The sequence below is a fragment of the Salvia splendens genome, chromosome 2 (genome assembly GCF_004379255.2).
Source record: "Salvia splendens isolate huo1 chromosome 2, SspV2, whole genome shotgun sequence".
Classification (NCBI taxonomy): Eukaryota; Viridiplantae; Streptophyta; class Magnoliopsida; order Lamiales; family Lamiaceae; genus Salvia; species Salvia splendens.
In genome coordinates, this window is record NC_056033.1 from 2,208,065 (window position 1) to 2,224,959 (window position 16,895).

The following is a 16,895-nucleotide window of genomic DNA, read 5'->3' on the forward strand; positions in this document are numbered from 1 at the left end:
AATAGAAGAATAATTATTCCTAGGCGTAGTGTAATTACTTGGCTAAAATTTAGCATTAGTTATATATACCCGATACCCTATCACATATACACAATATCCGAACTTTAGTATTAATCGGGTATACTCGTTTCCCATACCTAGCAATGCAATAATCGAATAATTTAGCAATAATCGGTTGGATATTTGGGAATTTTATTTTACCTATTCTTTGCTGCAATAAAACTTCATGTACAAAACGTAAATACAGTAGTTAGTAGGAGTATAATTTAATTTAATCCATTTAATTTGCGTCACATGCAGTATAAATTCGCCCGCCCTAAGTTTGAAATCGAAATTCAACTTTTATATTTTCTATTGCTTCAATTATTGCTGTAGCCTTTTTCAATACCCAAACCCCCAACTCCGATTCCAATTTAGCTGCAGATTTTCCGATGGAACTTCCGGAATCCGTTCCTCCTCCAGCTCCTCTCTCCGAGGCATGGTGTAACAATTCGATCTTCTTTGTTTGTTCATTCATTCAGTCGTTTGATTGTTTTAGTTTCTGATTTTTGCCCTTATTTTTTTCAGAAGAAGGAGAATGTCACGCCGATTAATCCCAAGATAGCGGTGACGATTGCAAATCTATGTTTTTTTTCGTGTTTCAGATAGTGTTTGAGTAGGGATATTTCATTTTGAATTTGGGTATTGCAGGAATTGGCCGAATCCCGGCAGGAGCTTGTCAGCAGAATACAGAATCTTAAACAGGTTTTCTACACAATTTTTCACTGTTTGATGCGTTTTTTGAGCTTTTCTCTTGACTGAATCAGGTGTTTGTTGGTTTTATTTAGTTATTTGTTTAGTTTCGATGGGGAAATTAACTATGGCTTGTTAATTTACTGTTTTGAAGAAATTAACTAGGGCTAGTTGAACTAATGAAGGGTTTGGAATTGGAGTATATGTTACATGGGATGGAGTAGTGTTCTGTTTCTTGCTTTTGAGTTCAGTAATTTATTCAACTTGTTCCTTTTCTTGCAATGAATTAGGACCTCCAAAACTGGAGAATGAAGCTGGACACGCAAGTTAAGGTTTACCGCGATGTAAGTATTGGTAATTCTTAATGAACGACTTGATGAGTTGATATGCCTTGTAACATGTAGCCTATCATTCTGGTTAGTTACTGTTCTGTAGTCTCGAATCTTGAGTCTCATAGATTGTGTAAATGTGTTTCTATTCTCTGTGGGAAATAGTCGGCTTAGGTTATTCTTGTAACTTGAAACAGAATGTGTTAGTTTGGATGGAGTTGCTAGCAAACAATCATTATGCTACATGCATTTGGATGATGTCAAGAATAAGTTTTTATCTTATTGTCAAGCTACAAACTAACAAAAGTCTTTACCTTGTAGTGCTTAGGATGTAATTAGACCAACTATAGCTCAAGTGTGATGTATCTGATGATATCATCATTCCATGAAACACTATACCAGTGTGAGCAATGAACTGGGATTTGGATGCAAGACAAGAAAGCCATCCTTATACATGATTAATCAATGGCAATGAGCTTAAAATCAGATGCATGTTAGTCCAAACAATAGGATAATTGGGCAACTGGTGAGATCATGAGAGTGATGTGAAAGTCTGTTAATTTATTTAACAGGCAAAAGAAGGTTGATGCTGTTCTTGTAACACTCGTGATACATATTCGCGTTGGGTATCAATAACCACCTCTGGCTTAACACTTGAACAAATTTTTTTGGGTGCACTCGGTCTCTTGGACATCAATCTGAACCTTTTGAGTAGTTGTCAAATTTACATTAGTTCTATGGATGAATCGAAGTAGTAATTTGTATAGTGTATTTTTAATTGTACAATTGAGTAACCACTTATAAGAAGTTTGGAACTTAGTTGTTGTGCTTCTGTTACAAGAGTTGTGTGCTGTCAGCCAGAAACGGCAAAATTGTCTGGATGTAGCAATCAATAGTGATCAAAATCTTTCTTTGCATCTAAACTCGGTGAATTTGATACTTGAATCCTCAGATATGATCCAGTATAACCCATTCCTTGTCTTCCTACAGGAGCTCTCAGAGCTTAAGAAGTCACTAAATACTGAAGTTGATCAGCTTCGAACAGTCAGTTCCCCTCCTTCGCTTCATACTTATGCCGTACTTGTAAAATTGCACGCACTTATCACATCCTTGTTTGTTTGATACACAAAGGAATTTCAAGAGCTGAGGACTACTCTCCAACAGCAGCAGGAAGACGTTGCAGCCAGCCTAAAAAATCTAGGGGTCAGTATGTTATTCCAACATGTCTAGGCTTCTTTTCATTTAGCTTTTATATGAGATTTTTGCAAATGCTCTACTCCATTCATTAAATCTTTCTTAACTGTAGGATGATGTTGGAGAACCAAAGGAGCTCGGAGGCACGAGAGACGTGGAAGCCAACAAGAGTGTGGATCAAGATTCACCAAAAGACGAGGGTAAAGCAACTCATCAGTCATGATTCATGAGTAGACTCATTTCTTCCTCCATCGCTTACTATTGGGGATGACTTCTTTTGCCATCCCAAATTTTTATGTGTCTTAACTCTCTTCTCAATTTCATCACGTGACATTAAGCTCTCTATCACTAACAGTGATGCTAATATGTTTCCATCTATCCAAATTTTAAATTATTTAGGCATTTTCATTTGAAATCTGCTGTTGAATTCTCATACTTGCCAAGGTTTCTGTTTGGCAATATGCTCATTATTGCTATTCGGAATATATTTATTTTTGCATTGTGAATTGTAAACAATTCATTTAATTTATTTTCACCATTAATAATAGCCTTGAAGTGGTCCGTTTCCCACCACAATGATTTGAATACGAACTGAACTTGAATAATTGAGTCAATAAAATTCTCTATATATCAAAAGGAGTGGTTAAAATCGCTATTCCGTTATCACCAAAGCCTTATACGTCGAGAAGTCGCACCAACACGAGGAATCGAGCATAAAACAAAACGATTTTAGTTTCGTTTTGAGTTTTATACTCGAAAGAGATTCTCGATATTACTAGCACAGTACAACCTTTCTGCAAATGCTATTTTCATCCATAAAAAAAGTACCACAAATTCAATAATCTTCAGAATCAAGCTTCTTGACTCTTGATGAAAAAAAAGGAAGAAACAAAAAAGAATGGCATAAGGCATTACACCTTGCAGATGAAGACATTCAATCCACATACAAACAGGCGATTTTCGCAACGTTATAAGAAGATATATGTACGCCCCGAGTTTATCGCATACCTTTATCTAAGGAGGGAATCTAAAGCTAAGAAGTTGCAAAAAGTTGGCCTGTTTCACAGACACAACGTTGACGCCTTCGAGGTGCGTTTGTTCGTCCCCAAGACGATCACCATGACTGTGATGTCGTCGTGATATTTTCTCCTTCTGCCAGCAGGGATGCTCATCAGCTCTTCCATGCTAAAGCCTGTAGATAATAGCATAACACGGCATTTTCAGCAAAAGTCGCGTAACTGAAAGAGACTTATTCAAGACTTTTGCTTCGTTCGATTACTGTTTGAAGCAGATGATGTAATACCAAAGAAGGCAGCAAATCATAAGAGGTTTTGCAAGTTGCAAAGACGATTATTTAATCTGGCCTACCATATAATGCTGATGTCGTAGTTCATTACAATATAGTAATTTCGAAGCAGGAAGTCAATACTCGAAAAAGGAAGCATGCAGAGGCAACAACTATTCAACAGTCTACGTGACATAAGCGAATCAAGTAGCTCGACTTATAAATATTAGCAGAACAGTATATTTTTTATGAAATATATAAAATAACCTATAAGCAAGTGTCATTAACTGCAATAACAATAAACGAGATATGAAACGAAATAGAAGTGGTGGTGGCATACCTGCTGAATCTGCAGCTCTTGAAACGAGCTGCTCGACTAGGAACTTTGCTGGATCGCCAGAAGGGTTCCTTAGCATGTAGAAATGCACAAGATTCACAACTTCATCATTGCTGAAGAAGTCGAACAAGCCATCACTCCCGAGCACAACGAAGTGATCAGAGTCTGATACTTCATGTGCGATGACAGAAGGTTCAAGAGATACATAAGGAGGACTTATGAGATCACGGACTCTAAGAATACCCATCAAAGCATCATTCATGTCTTTCTGCAGAAAACAAGAGTCGAAAAATAAGATATAACGAAGAGAGTAAAGTCACCTATAAGCCATTAAACGAACAAATGAGCAAACTAGGTTGTGCAAGGCCGTACCTTTTTCAAGTAACCAACCCCAAAAGCCCTTGTAACCTTTAATTTTCCTTTTACTTTTCCAGCCACAAGTGTAGAAGGGTCATCGAGATGTTCATTCAGAACTCGGATCCTTTCGTCCTCGTTGTCGACAGTATGACTATCGGTGAGCTGGACAGCTCGCAGCCCCTCACTGTCCCTCGTGTCATTCCCCTTATTATAGGTAGCTAACACCGCTCGACTATCACCAAGATTGAGCAAGTACAAGTTTTTCCCGTGAAGTAGAGCAAGCAACACACAAGATCCTATAGATACTAGATCGGGACGGTCATCCATTTCTTGTTCAACCATGTAAAGAAACTCACTTTCCGCTTGATTGAGCGCGCGTTGAAGGCTGCTAAGCACACTCCGCTTGAAACATTCATCCCCATTTTGCGTGTACAAACAATCAGCGCCTTTTGACAAATCCTGATCCTGATCCCAGTCAAGCAAGTTGAGGTGAGCGGTGATTGTCTCATACAACGTTCCTGCCAGAAAGTCAGCTGCGTCCCTCCCATTGAAGCCGTCATAGATACCACAAAAAAGCCAACCGTTCTCTTCGGAGCAAACAGCTTGAACTCTATCCTCACCAGCTGCACCTCCAGCAATTTGCAATTCCATTGCATTGAGAAAACTTTCACTTCTCGAAGGAGCGCTCATGGACTTAAGAGAAAAGGACTCATGATCAAGCGTCTCACTTGGTGAGGACGGGCTTAAGCTCAAGATCGACATGTTGCTCTGGAGAGAAGATGAGAGCAGGTCCATATTTGTTAGAGATGGAATCCTCCTGAATGAATTGGGAGAGTCCAGAGTCGGGAGTATCTCAGAGGCAATCAGCCCATTGCAAATATTTGTGTTAGCTAGCGTAGCATTAGCACTCAATGCAGCACCGGAGAGGCAAGAGAAAGAACTATTGGCTCTACGGAGTCCACCAGAAGACGGGATATCAATATAATTAGGCCTATCCCAAGAACTATCGCTCTCACCGTTGCAATAATAGCCAAAACTGACTTTAATCTCCCCTTCGGAGTTGCTTATGGTTTCACCATGCATCATCATAGCTGAGAAGCACAAACAAGAAGATCTTCATCCAGTCGATCGAAACTTAACATACAAGTGCAATTAAATAACACAGCTATACAAATAGGTCACAGCGAAGACAGAATCATTGTGGAATCATGCTAAAGAGATTTAACAGAGAAGCCATAACCACTTTTTACTGATTGCTTGGCTCAATACAGAAGCAACATCCACTTTTCCATAATCAGTTTTACAGACAAAAAAATGCTATTGCAATACCAGAAAGCCCGAAATGACACACTAATGAAGTAAACTACCGAGAGATCAAATCAGACTATTTCTCTAAATAATCTGTCCTATAACAGGATTATATACATGAGCTCTATCAAAATGCAAAAGTGTCGAAAATAACAAGTTAATCACTGCATTTGGGAATTTGCAGAGCATAGATCACCAGTAACATACTTGCTAGACTGGACATACTCCTACAATCAAGAAACATGAATTTTCTGGTATGTGCTAATATTTTCTCAAATTTATTGAAACAATAACTTAATCACTGTATATTTGGGAAATTGAAGAGCATAGATTACCATTATCTTACTTGCTAGATTGGAACATGCCATCAATAAACATGAATTTTCAGGGATGTGCTCATAATTATTCAAAATTGATTGAAAATGGTTGCTCAAGAGGAAACAAGATCTAATTTTTTTTCAGATATAGCAACTGAAATCACAGGATGTTAAGCTATATGTATATACTAATACATCCTTGATGACATAAAAAATCTCTATAGAAGTCAATACCAATCAAATGAAAATTCACACAATCCAAACTACTCCCTGAAGCAGAAGATCAAAAGTGCAAATTCAATAGAAAAAACATAAAACTAAATCAAGAAACACAACCCATCACTCCAGACAACAAAAAGAAGATGAAATGCACAACTCACCTTCTTGATTGTATATGCAACCAAGAATCCACCCACAAACCTTCAGACCTCAGAATGCCAACTCTCCTCACTTGGTGAATATGTGAAACTGAGTGGGCCCCAACACAGACAAACACACTGTTAGCGAGGTGCAATAAAGCACAAAGGCAAATCTTTTTTGGAAGTATTAGCACTGCACAAGAAGAGAGAGAAAGGGGAGGGAGAGAGAGGAAGGAGCGCGCTAAATATAGAGGAAAATTGAAGGGAGGTGTTTGTAGCTACAAAGAGGTCAAAATGTGCTAAGATTCACCAATGGCAATACCGGGATCAAGAATCAGTCTTTTGTAGAAATTTGCTGAATTCCTAATGAAAATAATTTCCCCCTTTTTTCTTCACCAAAAGACCTTTTTTTTTCTTCCCTCTTTTCTTCTCCTCTTCAGCTAAATTCCCCCATTCTCAGATGCTCTTCCCTCCACTCTTTTTCCTTTCTCTCTCTACTTTGACCTCTCTCCTTTTGTCGAGTTGATCTGCATTCATTAAACACACACTATGCCTTTTATATATAGTTATACAAATCCATAAAAATCATGTCTTGATGTTGGTATCAAAATAAAAGTCAGCTTTAATTTCTTATTGCGCTTTAATTAACCATTAAAATCTAAGACGATCATTACCGTTGATCTGATTTCGGATGAGCTGGATATTCATTTAAATAATTACTAATATTGACAATAAGTTTGTGTGTGCGCAAGTGGATTGCATAGAAGACAATTCTTTCATGTTTGATTTAATCGAAGCACTAGCATAATAATTCAATTTTTGTTCTTACCTATTGTCTTCAATGAAAACATATGGAATGTATAATTTCTCCAATAATTATACAAAAGAAGACGGAAATAATAGTACTGGTTTTATTCTGAAATAGAGTATTATTGAATTTTTAATATAATACTGTAGTCCATACATAGATGTATTTAGGACGCACAATGGTAGTAATATTTACAAATAAATTTAAAATTTAAAAGTGACATTTGAACCCCAAAGCTGAAATATGTTTCATTTTGACATAATGACAATGACTACTTACTACTCCATATGCTAAGAAGGAAATTACCATGTTAAAAGTTAATACTAGCATCTATAACATGGTAATGGGAGATGAGGAGATCCAAAATATAGTCATGAGTGATGACAAATTCAACAATAACAATTGCTTAATAAGAGATGAGAATGGCAGAAACACACAAGATTCAATCATACGAGATAAATGAATATAGATAAAATTTACGCTTCTAGTATTATTCAAACTCATGTGCTACATTCATAGACTCCTAGATTTTTGCGGTTCATATATTTTTGTGATAAATAACTGAAAATGAATTTTATTTGTTACCAATATTTATCATTTTCGCCAACTAATTCTTTGTTCTATTAATTGCTCGATGCATCAAATTTATAACATAAATCATCCATAATTAATTGCCAAATATATAAAAAGGTAAAATGCAAGTAAAGAATTAAAATCAATATTGAATATGTTAACTGGCAGAAACAACATTAGTATACATCAATATGAAATTTTATTTTAATACATGATTTTAACAGTCGAAACAATGCTTTTTCACATCAATAAAACTAACCGCTCTACCATGATAAAACGACAGAATTTTTTTTGCCAATGATGTTATGCATTGTAAATGCAAATACCTGTAATATAAGTTGGGCCAAAAACGATTGTATTAGAAAAACTCAACGAGTAATGGCACAAAATTGCATCCACATCAAAGTCACTAACAAACAATATGCAAAAAGAGAAACATCCAAACATAGGTACGTTGTGAACCCAGTTAGTTCTACATTAAAGAGCGGAGGACAAGAACATAATGGCCTACTGTTGTCGGGCCTCAACTTTCTTCTTCTGCCAGAGGCGATCCAAAGCACTGTCTGCATCACCCTGGAGTGAGAAATCAAGAACAAGTTTAGTTCCAAAACGTCTGAAATTATGATGTTGGTGACATAGTATGAAAGAGGAAGACGTCGCAACGGCAAAACCAAAATTAGAGTTAAGTGAAGCAGGTAGAGTGCATATGACACAAAATTGTTGCAGGAACTGAGTTTTGATACATACTTATATAAGCGAGAGCAGTTCAGTCTACACATTAAAATCAAGATAAGAAGGACTAGGTCGATGCAAACGTCCACATCCATAACATCACACTCGAATAGAAGATCTAATAAAGCTAATTGATACTAATCCTAACAGGTGAAAGGAGTTCCAAGATTACTACAGTACAAAAAACAGCTTGGAAAAGTAACCAGGAGTTTACTACAAATTTAAGTATCATAGAAACAGCTAGCCTTACGACTATTCTATTCAATTTATGGCAACAATAAACAAGTCAGGCAACAAATAAATGGCATTTGCATGACATGATTCAACTAACAAAGTACCTGGGCACGGATGAAACCACATAGGGCAAAAGTAGAGAACTGGCCAGTGTAAACGCCCCTCTCATCCACATGTCCGATGTTAAGCTGCACCGAAGCATGATCCTTGGACGTAATCAGGCGGTTGGTGGCGGAGCTAAACATAACAGACAACAATCAACTTCACATTATAATACAATATGGACACAGCAAATAAATTCACCACAGAGCAGATCGTAATAATTTCAAAGTGCCGCAAAAAAGCTGAATCTAAACGGTGAAAAATACTATCAATGTGCTACGTGAAAAATGAGCATCATACCATTTCCGCGGGATGTAAAGATCCATGTTTTGCCCTTCTTCATTCTGCATTTTGGCAGGTCTTTTTGAACACTATCTATAAAATCAGACAAATTTCGAAGATAAATACGCCGGAATAATTGAATGAGAAATTACAAACAAAGTAATCATGATTTCCATATACATCCATCACATTTTATCAACATCGACTACACACAATAAAATTGACCTAAAAATTTAACAATCTGGCTCTCAACTTCCATATGAATACTAAGCAAGGGCAGTAAAAATGGATAGATTTCTGAAAGAATAAGAATCGACGACAAAACCATCATAAATACGTTCAACAATCAGCGAATCTCACTAGCTAAAACTCAAGGGCGAGAACCACACCTGATTAATTCTCAGCTGGCGAAGAAGAGCAGAGCAGACGACGGAAGCTGAACGACGAGTAAAACCCTAATTTCTTGAATCCTGCCCAATATATTTACTGTATTTTGGGCTGATTATATGGGCCTGGATCTAACCGTTGAATTCAGCCCAGAATTTTGTATTAACAATTTTACAAATTTTAAATCCAGTGATTATATGATTAATTAATACTTATATGAGTCTAATTTAGTAAGCAGGGGTAATATTTTTTTTTACATCTTTAATTTATTTCTACTGTCTTAACAGAATTAAAACTAAGTTTGTTCATTTTCTCTATAACTTCAATTACAATACTAAATTATGTATGAGCTTTAAGTTATTGAAATCAATTAAATGTATAAAACAAAATAAATAATGCTATTATAAAATACGAACCAACCGCAATAATTTGCACGAATTATGGAGTACTCCTATTAAATAAGGGATGTAACATAAACCAAGTAATCCCGTTAATATTTTTCATTAAGATTTGTTAAGTAATGAGCAAACATTGTACGAGAATTTAAGATGATATAATTTCTTGAAAACATATCATTGTACAGTTTTACCTAAACTGTATAATTTTTTTGGCTATATAACATGATTAACATAAATAGGAGTAGTAAGTATACTAATTTGCATAACTGCAAAACGATCTTTGATTAGAAAACACAGTTGAATGTCAATCACGAGTTTGTGCTCCTAGAGCTAGTGATTCTTGTATAATGTCTCCTCAACAGTAATTGAGACTATAAATTGATACAATTGACAATCTAAAACAAGCAAGAAATAGCATCAGCAATACTCCGGAATATGAATGTACACTCATTTCTTTAGCTATTTCCACCGGACTTTGGTTCTTCTCCAGTCTTCGCTGGATCTGAGGACAATGCAGAGCCTTCTTGACCCATCTCGGTCCTAAGATCGTTGATGCTCTGCTCCAACTCATCAATCCGGTTACCCATCTCATCAAGTGCAGTCTTGTTAAGGAACTCAAGCAATATGTATCAATTGAATATGAACGGAAAAACAAAGAAGTATACAGTTATCACTTATCAAGAGTCATATAAATGCCATGATAACCCATCTCCAAGTTTAATTGATAATTTACTCATACGTTCGTAAAGAAAACCAGGTAGCATCCATAAAAAAAGCAATCATGTCTACTACTGAAGGATATTTTTAGAGATGATAGATCCTGACATTGCCTGAAACCTTGATTGCTGGACAATGACAAAGGAAAAAAATTAGGAAGAATCCAAGAGCAAAAATACATGAATGGAAACATAGAAATATAACAATATCTACTGACCATTTGCTGAAGAAGATTTTGGACCTAAACAGTAAAACAGACAAAAGATTAGCACAAGCAACAGTGGCAATTGACCATTAATCTAGTCACATTCACATACATGTACGCCAGAACAAACAAATACCCACCCTTCCTTAGCATAAAGGAAAAGACAATAGAAAAAAAGATGTTATAAACATGATGAGACTTATACTGGCAAACCAGAAACCTCTAACAGGTTTCTAAACCTGGTTGATCAACTTCTTGAGTAAAAGTCAATACTAACATACAAATCAACCATAAATTTTAGTTCACACGAGAAAACCTACAAATGCAGTCATGTCAGCCGTGCTTTGTTTAGCATCATCTTGACCATCCTGCAATTGAAGTATAAATATTGTAAGTAATACTCCAGCGTAAATAGTAAGTCAAAGAAAAGTTCCCGTGGTAGAACTACTAAAAACAAGCCTGTATGTTGAACAGAAGAAAGGTTTTGAACAAGAACCTATCAACTGGATATCAAAACATCCACAAAAGTGCTTTATGAATGTCTTATATAATTCTAAATGTGAAATACTATATTTACAAACAAGAGCACTATATTTTACTACCATTCATAACACTTATATCTGAAAGAAACATTGTAACCCTTTATCAGGATACAGGAAGTTAGATAACACACTATGTAATTTCATTAGTATCGCATAATATGATTTGTGGCATTGATAATTCCTAACTCACTGAAGAAGAGGAAGCTTAGACAACTCATATAGTATCGCACAGATGTGTTAGCTATCATACAACAAATAAATTCTAACAGTACATATTAGGAGTATATACGAACAATTGGCTGCAAAATTAAGAATAGCAACATATTTGTGATGCATCCTTATCCTCCAACAATATGAATAGTCACCTCACCTCTGCATCCGCCAATCCTCTGCTGTATACATGGGTCCACGATCACAAAAGCATGTCTTAAACATTCGATTATTCAAATTACAGTTGCTAATTTATATTGCCTCCATGAAACCGCGAAAATTTCAACATGAAATAGCAACAAAAGTCACATAATAGATTCTAAGAACCGGATTCGGAGTAAGATGCGAAAGCAATTTGATCATTCAATCGAGCAATTCCACATAACTCACATCCAAAAACAACCGGTGAAATAAAAATGTGTGAGCTGAACGGGTAAAAAAACAAACAAAAAAGAGAATCCAAATGCAAGATCAACGACTCGAGACGGAAATCTAAGAGAATGATCGAGTAATTTACCATTATTTGGGAGTGCAATCTTCGATGGAAATGGAGAATTTGGGATGGAAATTTTTGAGATTTTGAATTGTGAAATGTGAATCTGTGACTCAGCTTTAATTCAATGGAATGGAGCTAATCATTACTAGGCCGGGGCGGGTCGATTTTCAAACAACTGGGCTACCATCTGGACCGGTCCATTTACCAAATAATTTGAAGCCCACGAGTTTTATGAGTATACAATCTTCCTAAGGTCCAATCCAGTTAAGACTTCTTTTCAATTTTACTAGTAATCTGGGGTAAATGATTCACATCATATTTCATTATATTAGTACTTAATAAAATTAGTACTTAATAAATCATGTTTATTTGAGAACCTAATTAATTATCTATTTTGTGTGAGTATGTGATTAGATTTTTGTTATTTTAACTTGTCCATCGTTTACACGATCATGTCATATGTAAAATTTAATGGTCGAAATTATTTTGATTTTTAGTAATTTTACCAATTTTATTACTAATATTTACAATTTGTTATTATATCAATTATTTTAAAAATATTTTAAATCTATTAATCCTATTTCAATCTTTTCAACTCATTTCAATTTTATATTAGTGATTTTATCAATTTTATTACGTATATAATTTTTGCGATTTGTCAATATATATACAATTTTGAGAATAAATCACTTTATAAATACGAGAACTAGGTGGGTAAAATAAACATTAGATCACCATGTCCATCTCTAACAAATATAATCGTTTTATATTAGTGATTGTCGAATATTAAATATGGATTAATTGATTGTGAATCTGCGATGTAGAATTAGATGATTTATTTTTGGTGAATAATACTACCCCTAAAAGGCTAAAACATTCAATTATATTATTACCATATTTTGCAAATAAAATCGTGCCAATATTTTCCAAACCTTGACTGGCAAGTGGGCTCCACGCGCAATTGCATCTTAACAAAAGATTAAACACACAATTAACAACTCTAATCAATAAAAAACTTCCTGTCTGAAAGCAACTTCTGGTCACCACCATCTTACCTTCCCCCACTTCATCACTCTCTCCACCGACACCTCTCCCCTTCAAAACCCTTTTAAATTCAATAATTGACCTCTGCATCCCAATCCCAATCCCAATCCCAGATCCCCATTTTCCTCCTTCGAAAATCCCAGATTCCGAACTCCACTTCTCATCAAAGTTTAAAAAAGAAAGAGAATCATCAACGCTCCAGCTCGAAGAGGGCCCGAATCGCGATGCTGGATCGGGTTCTCGGCCCGCTCAACTCGCACCGCCTCCAGCGCGCTTTCCGCAAGGCGAAGCTGACGGTGCTCTGCCTCTTCCTCACGCTGATCGTGCTGCGCGCCAACATCGGCGCCGGGAAGTTCGGCACTCCGGAGAAGGACCTCGACGAGATCCGCGATACCTTCTCTCACATCCGCAAGCGGGCCGAGCCGCGCCGCGTCTTGGAGGAGGTTTCCGAGCTCAAATCGACCGGGAATGCGGACTCCGGTAGCAAAAACTACGCCGATTTCGATATAAAGAAGATCTTGAAGGATGAGGACGATGGCTTCCCCGAATTCAAGCGAGATCCGTCGCAGCCTTACTCTCTCGGCCCGAAAATTTCGGATTGGGATGAGCAGAGATCGGAGTGGCTGAAGAACAATCCTGATTACCCCAATTTCGTCGCTGAGAATAAGCCTAGGGTTTTGCTGGTGACGGGTTCATCGCCGAAGCCGTGTGAGAATCCGGTTGGGGATCATTACTTGCTGAAATCGATCAAGAACAAGATTGACTACACTAGGCTTCATGGGATTGAGATCTTCTATAATATGGCATTGCTTGATGCTGAAATGGCTGGTTTTTGGGCGAAATTGCCGTTGATTAGGAAGCTTTTGCTGTCTCACCCTGAAGTGGAGTTTCTATGGTGGATGGATAGTGATGCTATGTTTACAGATATGGCTTATGAAGTGCCGTGGGAGAGGTATAAAGATTACAACTTTGTGATGCACGGGTGGGATGAGATGATTTATGATGAAAAGAATTGGATTGGATTGAACACCGGGAGTTTCTTGTTGAGGAATTGCCAGTGGTCGTTGGACATTCTTGATACGTGGGCGCCAATGGGGCCGAAGGGGAAAGTTAGGGAGGATGCGGGGAAGATTCTGACGAGGGAGCTGACGGGCAGGCCGGTGTTTGAGGCTGATGATCAGTCTGCAATGGTGTATATCTTGGCAACGGAGAAGGAGAAGTGGGGTGAGAAGGTTTATCTCGAGAACCACTATTATCTGCACGGTTATTGGGGGATTTTGGTGGATAAATATGAGCAGATGATTGAGAGCTACCATCCCGGTTTTGGTGATCATAGATGGCCTCTTGTTACTCACTTTGTGGGTTGCAAGCCTTGTGGGAAATTTGGGGATTACCCCGTTGAGAGGTGCTTCAAGCAGATGGACCGTGCATTCAACTTTGGGGATAATCAGATTCTGCAGATATATGGCTTCACGCATAAGTCGCTTTCTAGTAGGAAGGTGGTGAGGATTAGGAACGAGACGAGCAAGCCTCTTGAAGTGAGGGATGAGCTCGGCTTGCTTCACCCCTCGTTTAAGGCTGTGAAGACTGTTTCATCTTGAGTGGACATAGAAAAAAATGTGGTTTTGAACTGGAGATTGTATTTTTAAGTTATAATACATTTCATTTTTACTTATATCACGTGATCTTAGAGTTATTGTTGATGTATTCCTTTATTTATGGCGATTTATGCTGTGACATAGTGTAATCTACGCTTGTGGTGATTGTTCTTCGCCACATTGCCAAAAAAGGACAGGAACCAGATCATATTCTTTACCAGACATTAAAGTTTACCTTGAGCTTTATTTATACCATGCTGTCTAGTTTACCACATATGCCAGGATTTGAACATTTGATTGCTATGAACTGCTGTAGTTGGATCTTTTGTTATGCCTTGTAATAGCATTTGCTGATGTTGGCTTTCAGTTGTCGTCTCCATTAGTTTTAATTCACTTGCAGAATCTTTAAGGGATATTGACACCTAATATCATGAAACTTTCAAAAATTTGGATTTTTACAACGTAACTTTGAAATTGACAAATAATATCACGAACTTTATCCCGAGTTTGTTATTTCTCACTAATGAAAAAATTTCAGCAAATAATATTATGATACGGATTTTTTTTCGAAATTTCTCGACAACAATTTGAGAGCTTTAAGTTTTTCAATCTTTGAGGATAGTTTTCAAGGATAGTTTTTCTTGAAACACGCCCTCCAAATTTGTTCTTCAATCTATTAATATAGTCGGAATTTTTTTATTGGTGGGAAATAGCAAACACAAGGTAAAGCTCATGATATTATTTGTCAATTTCAAAGTTCGTGGGAAAAACCCAACTTTTTGAAAGTTTCATGATATTAGGTGTCAAAATCCCAATCTTTAAATATGAATATGTATGTTATTATTGAAAAATACATTGTTTCACTCTCAATTGTCCACCAGTTAATATACGAATTTATTTAAGTAGAAGATTTGGAAATTAAGAGATTACAACATTATGTTTTGAGACGTAAATGACAATTGAAAACCCAATTAAAGTATATATATAGAAAATATTAATTTATGAATATTTCCACTTTATTGGTGTGCATGCACATTAATTTTTCAATACTATAGAAAACAAACGATTTATTTCCAAAATTTATGAATAAAATATTTTCTGGATTATAAATATAAATTTCTAGAAGAGGGACTTAATTCTTTTTTTTTTACTATAAATATATGCATTTGGTAGCTTATTATAGTCCATTCTCTTTTTATCTTTTTTTCCATTACTACGTTATTCACTGAATTTTATTCAAATCTTTCTCTACGTTTTAGGTATTCTTCTTACTCTTCTACAAATTTGTCTTACACATGAAATTTGTTTTCTGAATGTTTTTTTCCCATTATTATTAATGTTTGTTTTGTATCCCCGATTCGCTCGTCCAACTGTTTTGTGGTTGAGGATTTTCTTTTCTTTGATATATTAGCATATGGAGTATTATTGTTTTGCTACCCTAAATTCACCTCATTGCTTTTAATTTTTCATCACTTTATGCGCTATATAACTATTTAAGAAAATAATAATGTAATGCCCATATTTCTCTATGTAATATATTCATCTTTCTTTGGGTTTAGACTTTTTTCTCCCGATCGAGTAGTTAAATTTCCCATGTGATAGTTAATACTCCATAGACCAACCTCAAATTAATAGGTGGTAACTGAAATTGATACAAGTTTTAGGTAAGTTGATCTCGAACAATGAAAAAAATAAACTGAATGTGAATTAGCACAGTTTTGAAATTGACATTTATTATTTTTTCATTGTATTGAATTATAGTAATATGTTATGTGGCTTGATAAGATTGTACAACTTGCACAATACGAAGAACGGGACTTCATTCTCAAGGAGCATCAAAACACGAGGTAGATTGTTTGATCATTGAGAGGGCTCGTTACAAGTATGGTTTTATAGGGTTTATTACATTAACATGGCTGATAATGAATCGGCGAATTATTGATGATGATAAATGCTCGTAAAAATAAATCACGACACAGAGAATTTTACGTGGTTCGATTTACTGAGGTAAATCTACGTCCACGGGGAGAAATGGGGGCAGGTTTGTATTGCTTGATCTGCGAATTACAGCTTACAACACAGACTTGCTATATGATTATTTCTCTAGAGAGATTCTAACCCTTTTCTACCAGATCTAAGTTCTATTTATACATTGAACTAAGATCGTGGCTTACATCATCACTCTAGGTCGTGGATGTCGTGTAGGTCATGGCCTAAGATCGTGGCCTGAGTTGACGCCACGTGGTAGTGGGTGTGTTGGAAGTTGTGGAAATCCTGCATGGGTCCACTAACTCCTTGTTCGGTCGAATACTGAGACCGAACTGCTTTGGTTGCCGATCTGAGAGTAGA

At 36.3% G+C, this 16,895-nt stretch overlaps 5 protein-coding genes across 6 annotated transcripts; 2 read left to right on the forward strand and 3 right to left on the reverse strand.

Annotated features, from left to right (window-relative positions):
* The first annotated feature begins 313 nt into the window (after positions 1-313).
* LOC121765254 lies at positions 314-2,761 on the forward strand. 2 transcript variants are annotated; one of them, XM_042161331.1, is made up of 7 exons: positions 314-476; positions 568-606; positions 691-744; positions 1,023-1,076; positions 2,052-2,105; positions 2,193-2,264; positions 2,368-2,761. In XM_042161331.1, exons 1-7 carry the CDS (start codon positions 432-434, stop codon positions 2,476-2,478), a joined length of 429 nt encoding a protein of 142 aa, XP_042017265.1. In that variant the 5' UTR covers positions 314-431; the 3' UTR covers positions 2,479-2,761. The 2 variants fall into 2 exon arrangements, with proteins under 2 accessions (XP_042017265.1, XP_042017274.1); XM_042161340.1 differs by having other exon boundaries at positions 333-481.
* Positions 2,762-3,046: 285 nt separating this feature from the next.
* LOC121782822 (probable protein phosphatase 2C 40) lies at positions 3,047-6,745 on the reverse strand. The gene is made up of 4 exons (XM_042180786.1): positions 6,240-6,745; positions 4,250-5,325; positions 3,881-4,145; positions 3,047-3,447 (listed from the first exon to the last, which is right to left on the reverse strand). The coding sequence occupies exons 2-4, from the start codon at positions 5,321-5,323 to the stop codon at positions 3,317-3,319; spliced, it is 1,470 nt and encodes a 489-aa protein (XP_042036720.1). The 5' UTR covers positions 5,324-5,325; positions 6,240-6,745; the 3' UTR covers positions 3,047-3,316.
* A 1,188-nt stretch (positions 6,746-7,933) lies between these two features.
* Positions 7,934-9,413, reverse strand: LOC121768081 (40S ribosomal protein S21-2-like). The gene is made up of 4 exons (XM_042164437.1): positions 9,339-9,413; positions 8,968-9,042; positions 8,670-8,802; positions 7,934-8,172 (listed from the first exon to the last, which is right to left on the reverse strand). The coding sequence occupies exons 2-4, from the start codon at positions 9,015-9,017 to the stop codon at positions 8,107-8,109; spliced, it is 249 nt and encodes an 82-aa protein (XP_042020371.1). The 5' UTR covers positions 9,018-9,042; positions 9,339-9,413; the 3' UTR covers positions 7,934-8,106.
* A 600-nt stretch (positions 9,414-10,013) lies between these two features.
* LOC121766004 (heat shock factor-binding protein-like) lies at positions 10,014-12,006 on the reverse strand. Its single transcript, XM_042162332.1, has 5 exons — positions 11,926-12,006; positions 10,977-11,024; positions 10,669-10,692; positions 10,537-10,579; positions 10,014-10,329 (listed from the first exon to the last, which is right to left on the reverse strand). The coding sequence occupies exons 1-5, from the start codon at positions 11,926-11,928 to the stop codon at positions 10,190-10,192; spliced, it is 258 nt and encodes an 85-aa protein (XP_042018266.1). The 5' UTR covers positions 11,929-12,006; the 3' UTR covers positions 10,014-10,189.
* Positions 12,007-12,917: 911 nt separating this feature from the next.
* On the forward strand, positions 12,918-14,623 carry LOC121782829 (xyloglucan 6-xylosyltransferase 2-like). Its single transcript, XM_042180799.1, has one exon. The coding sequence runs from the start codon at positions 13,173-13,175 to the stop codon at positions 14,547-14,549; it is 1,377 nt and encodes a 458-aa protein (XP_042036733.1). The 5' UTR covers positions 12,918-13,172; the 3' UTR covers positions 14,550-14,623.
* The last annotated feature ends 2,272 nt before the right edge of the window (positions 14,624-16,895 follow it).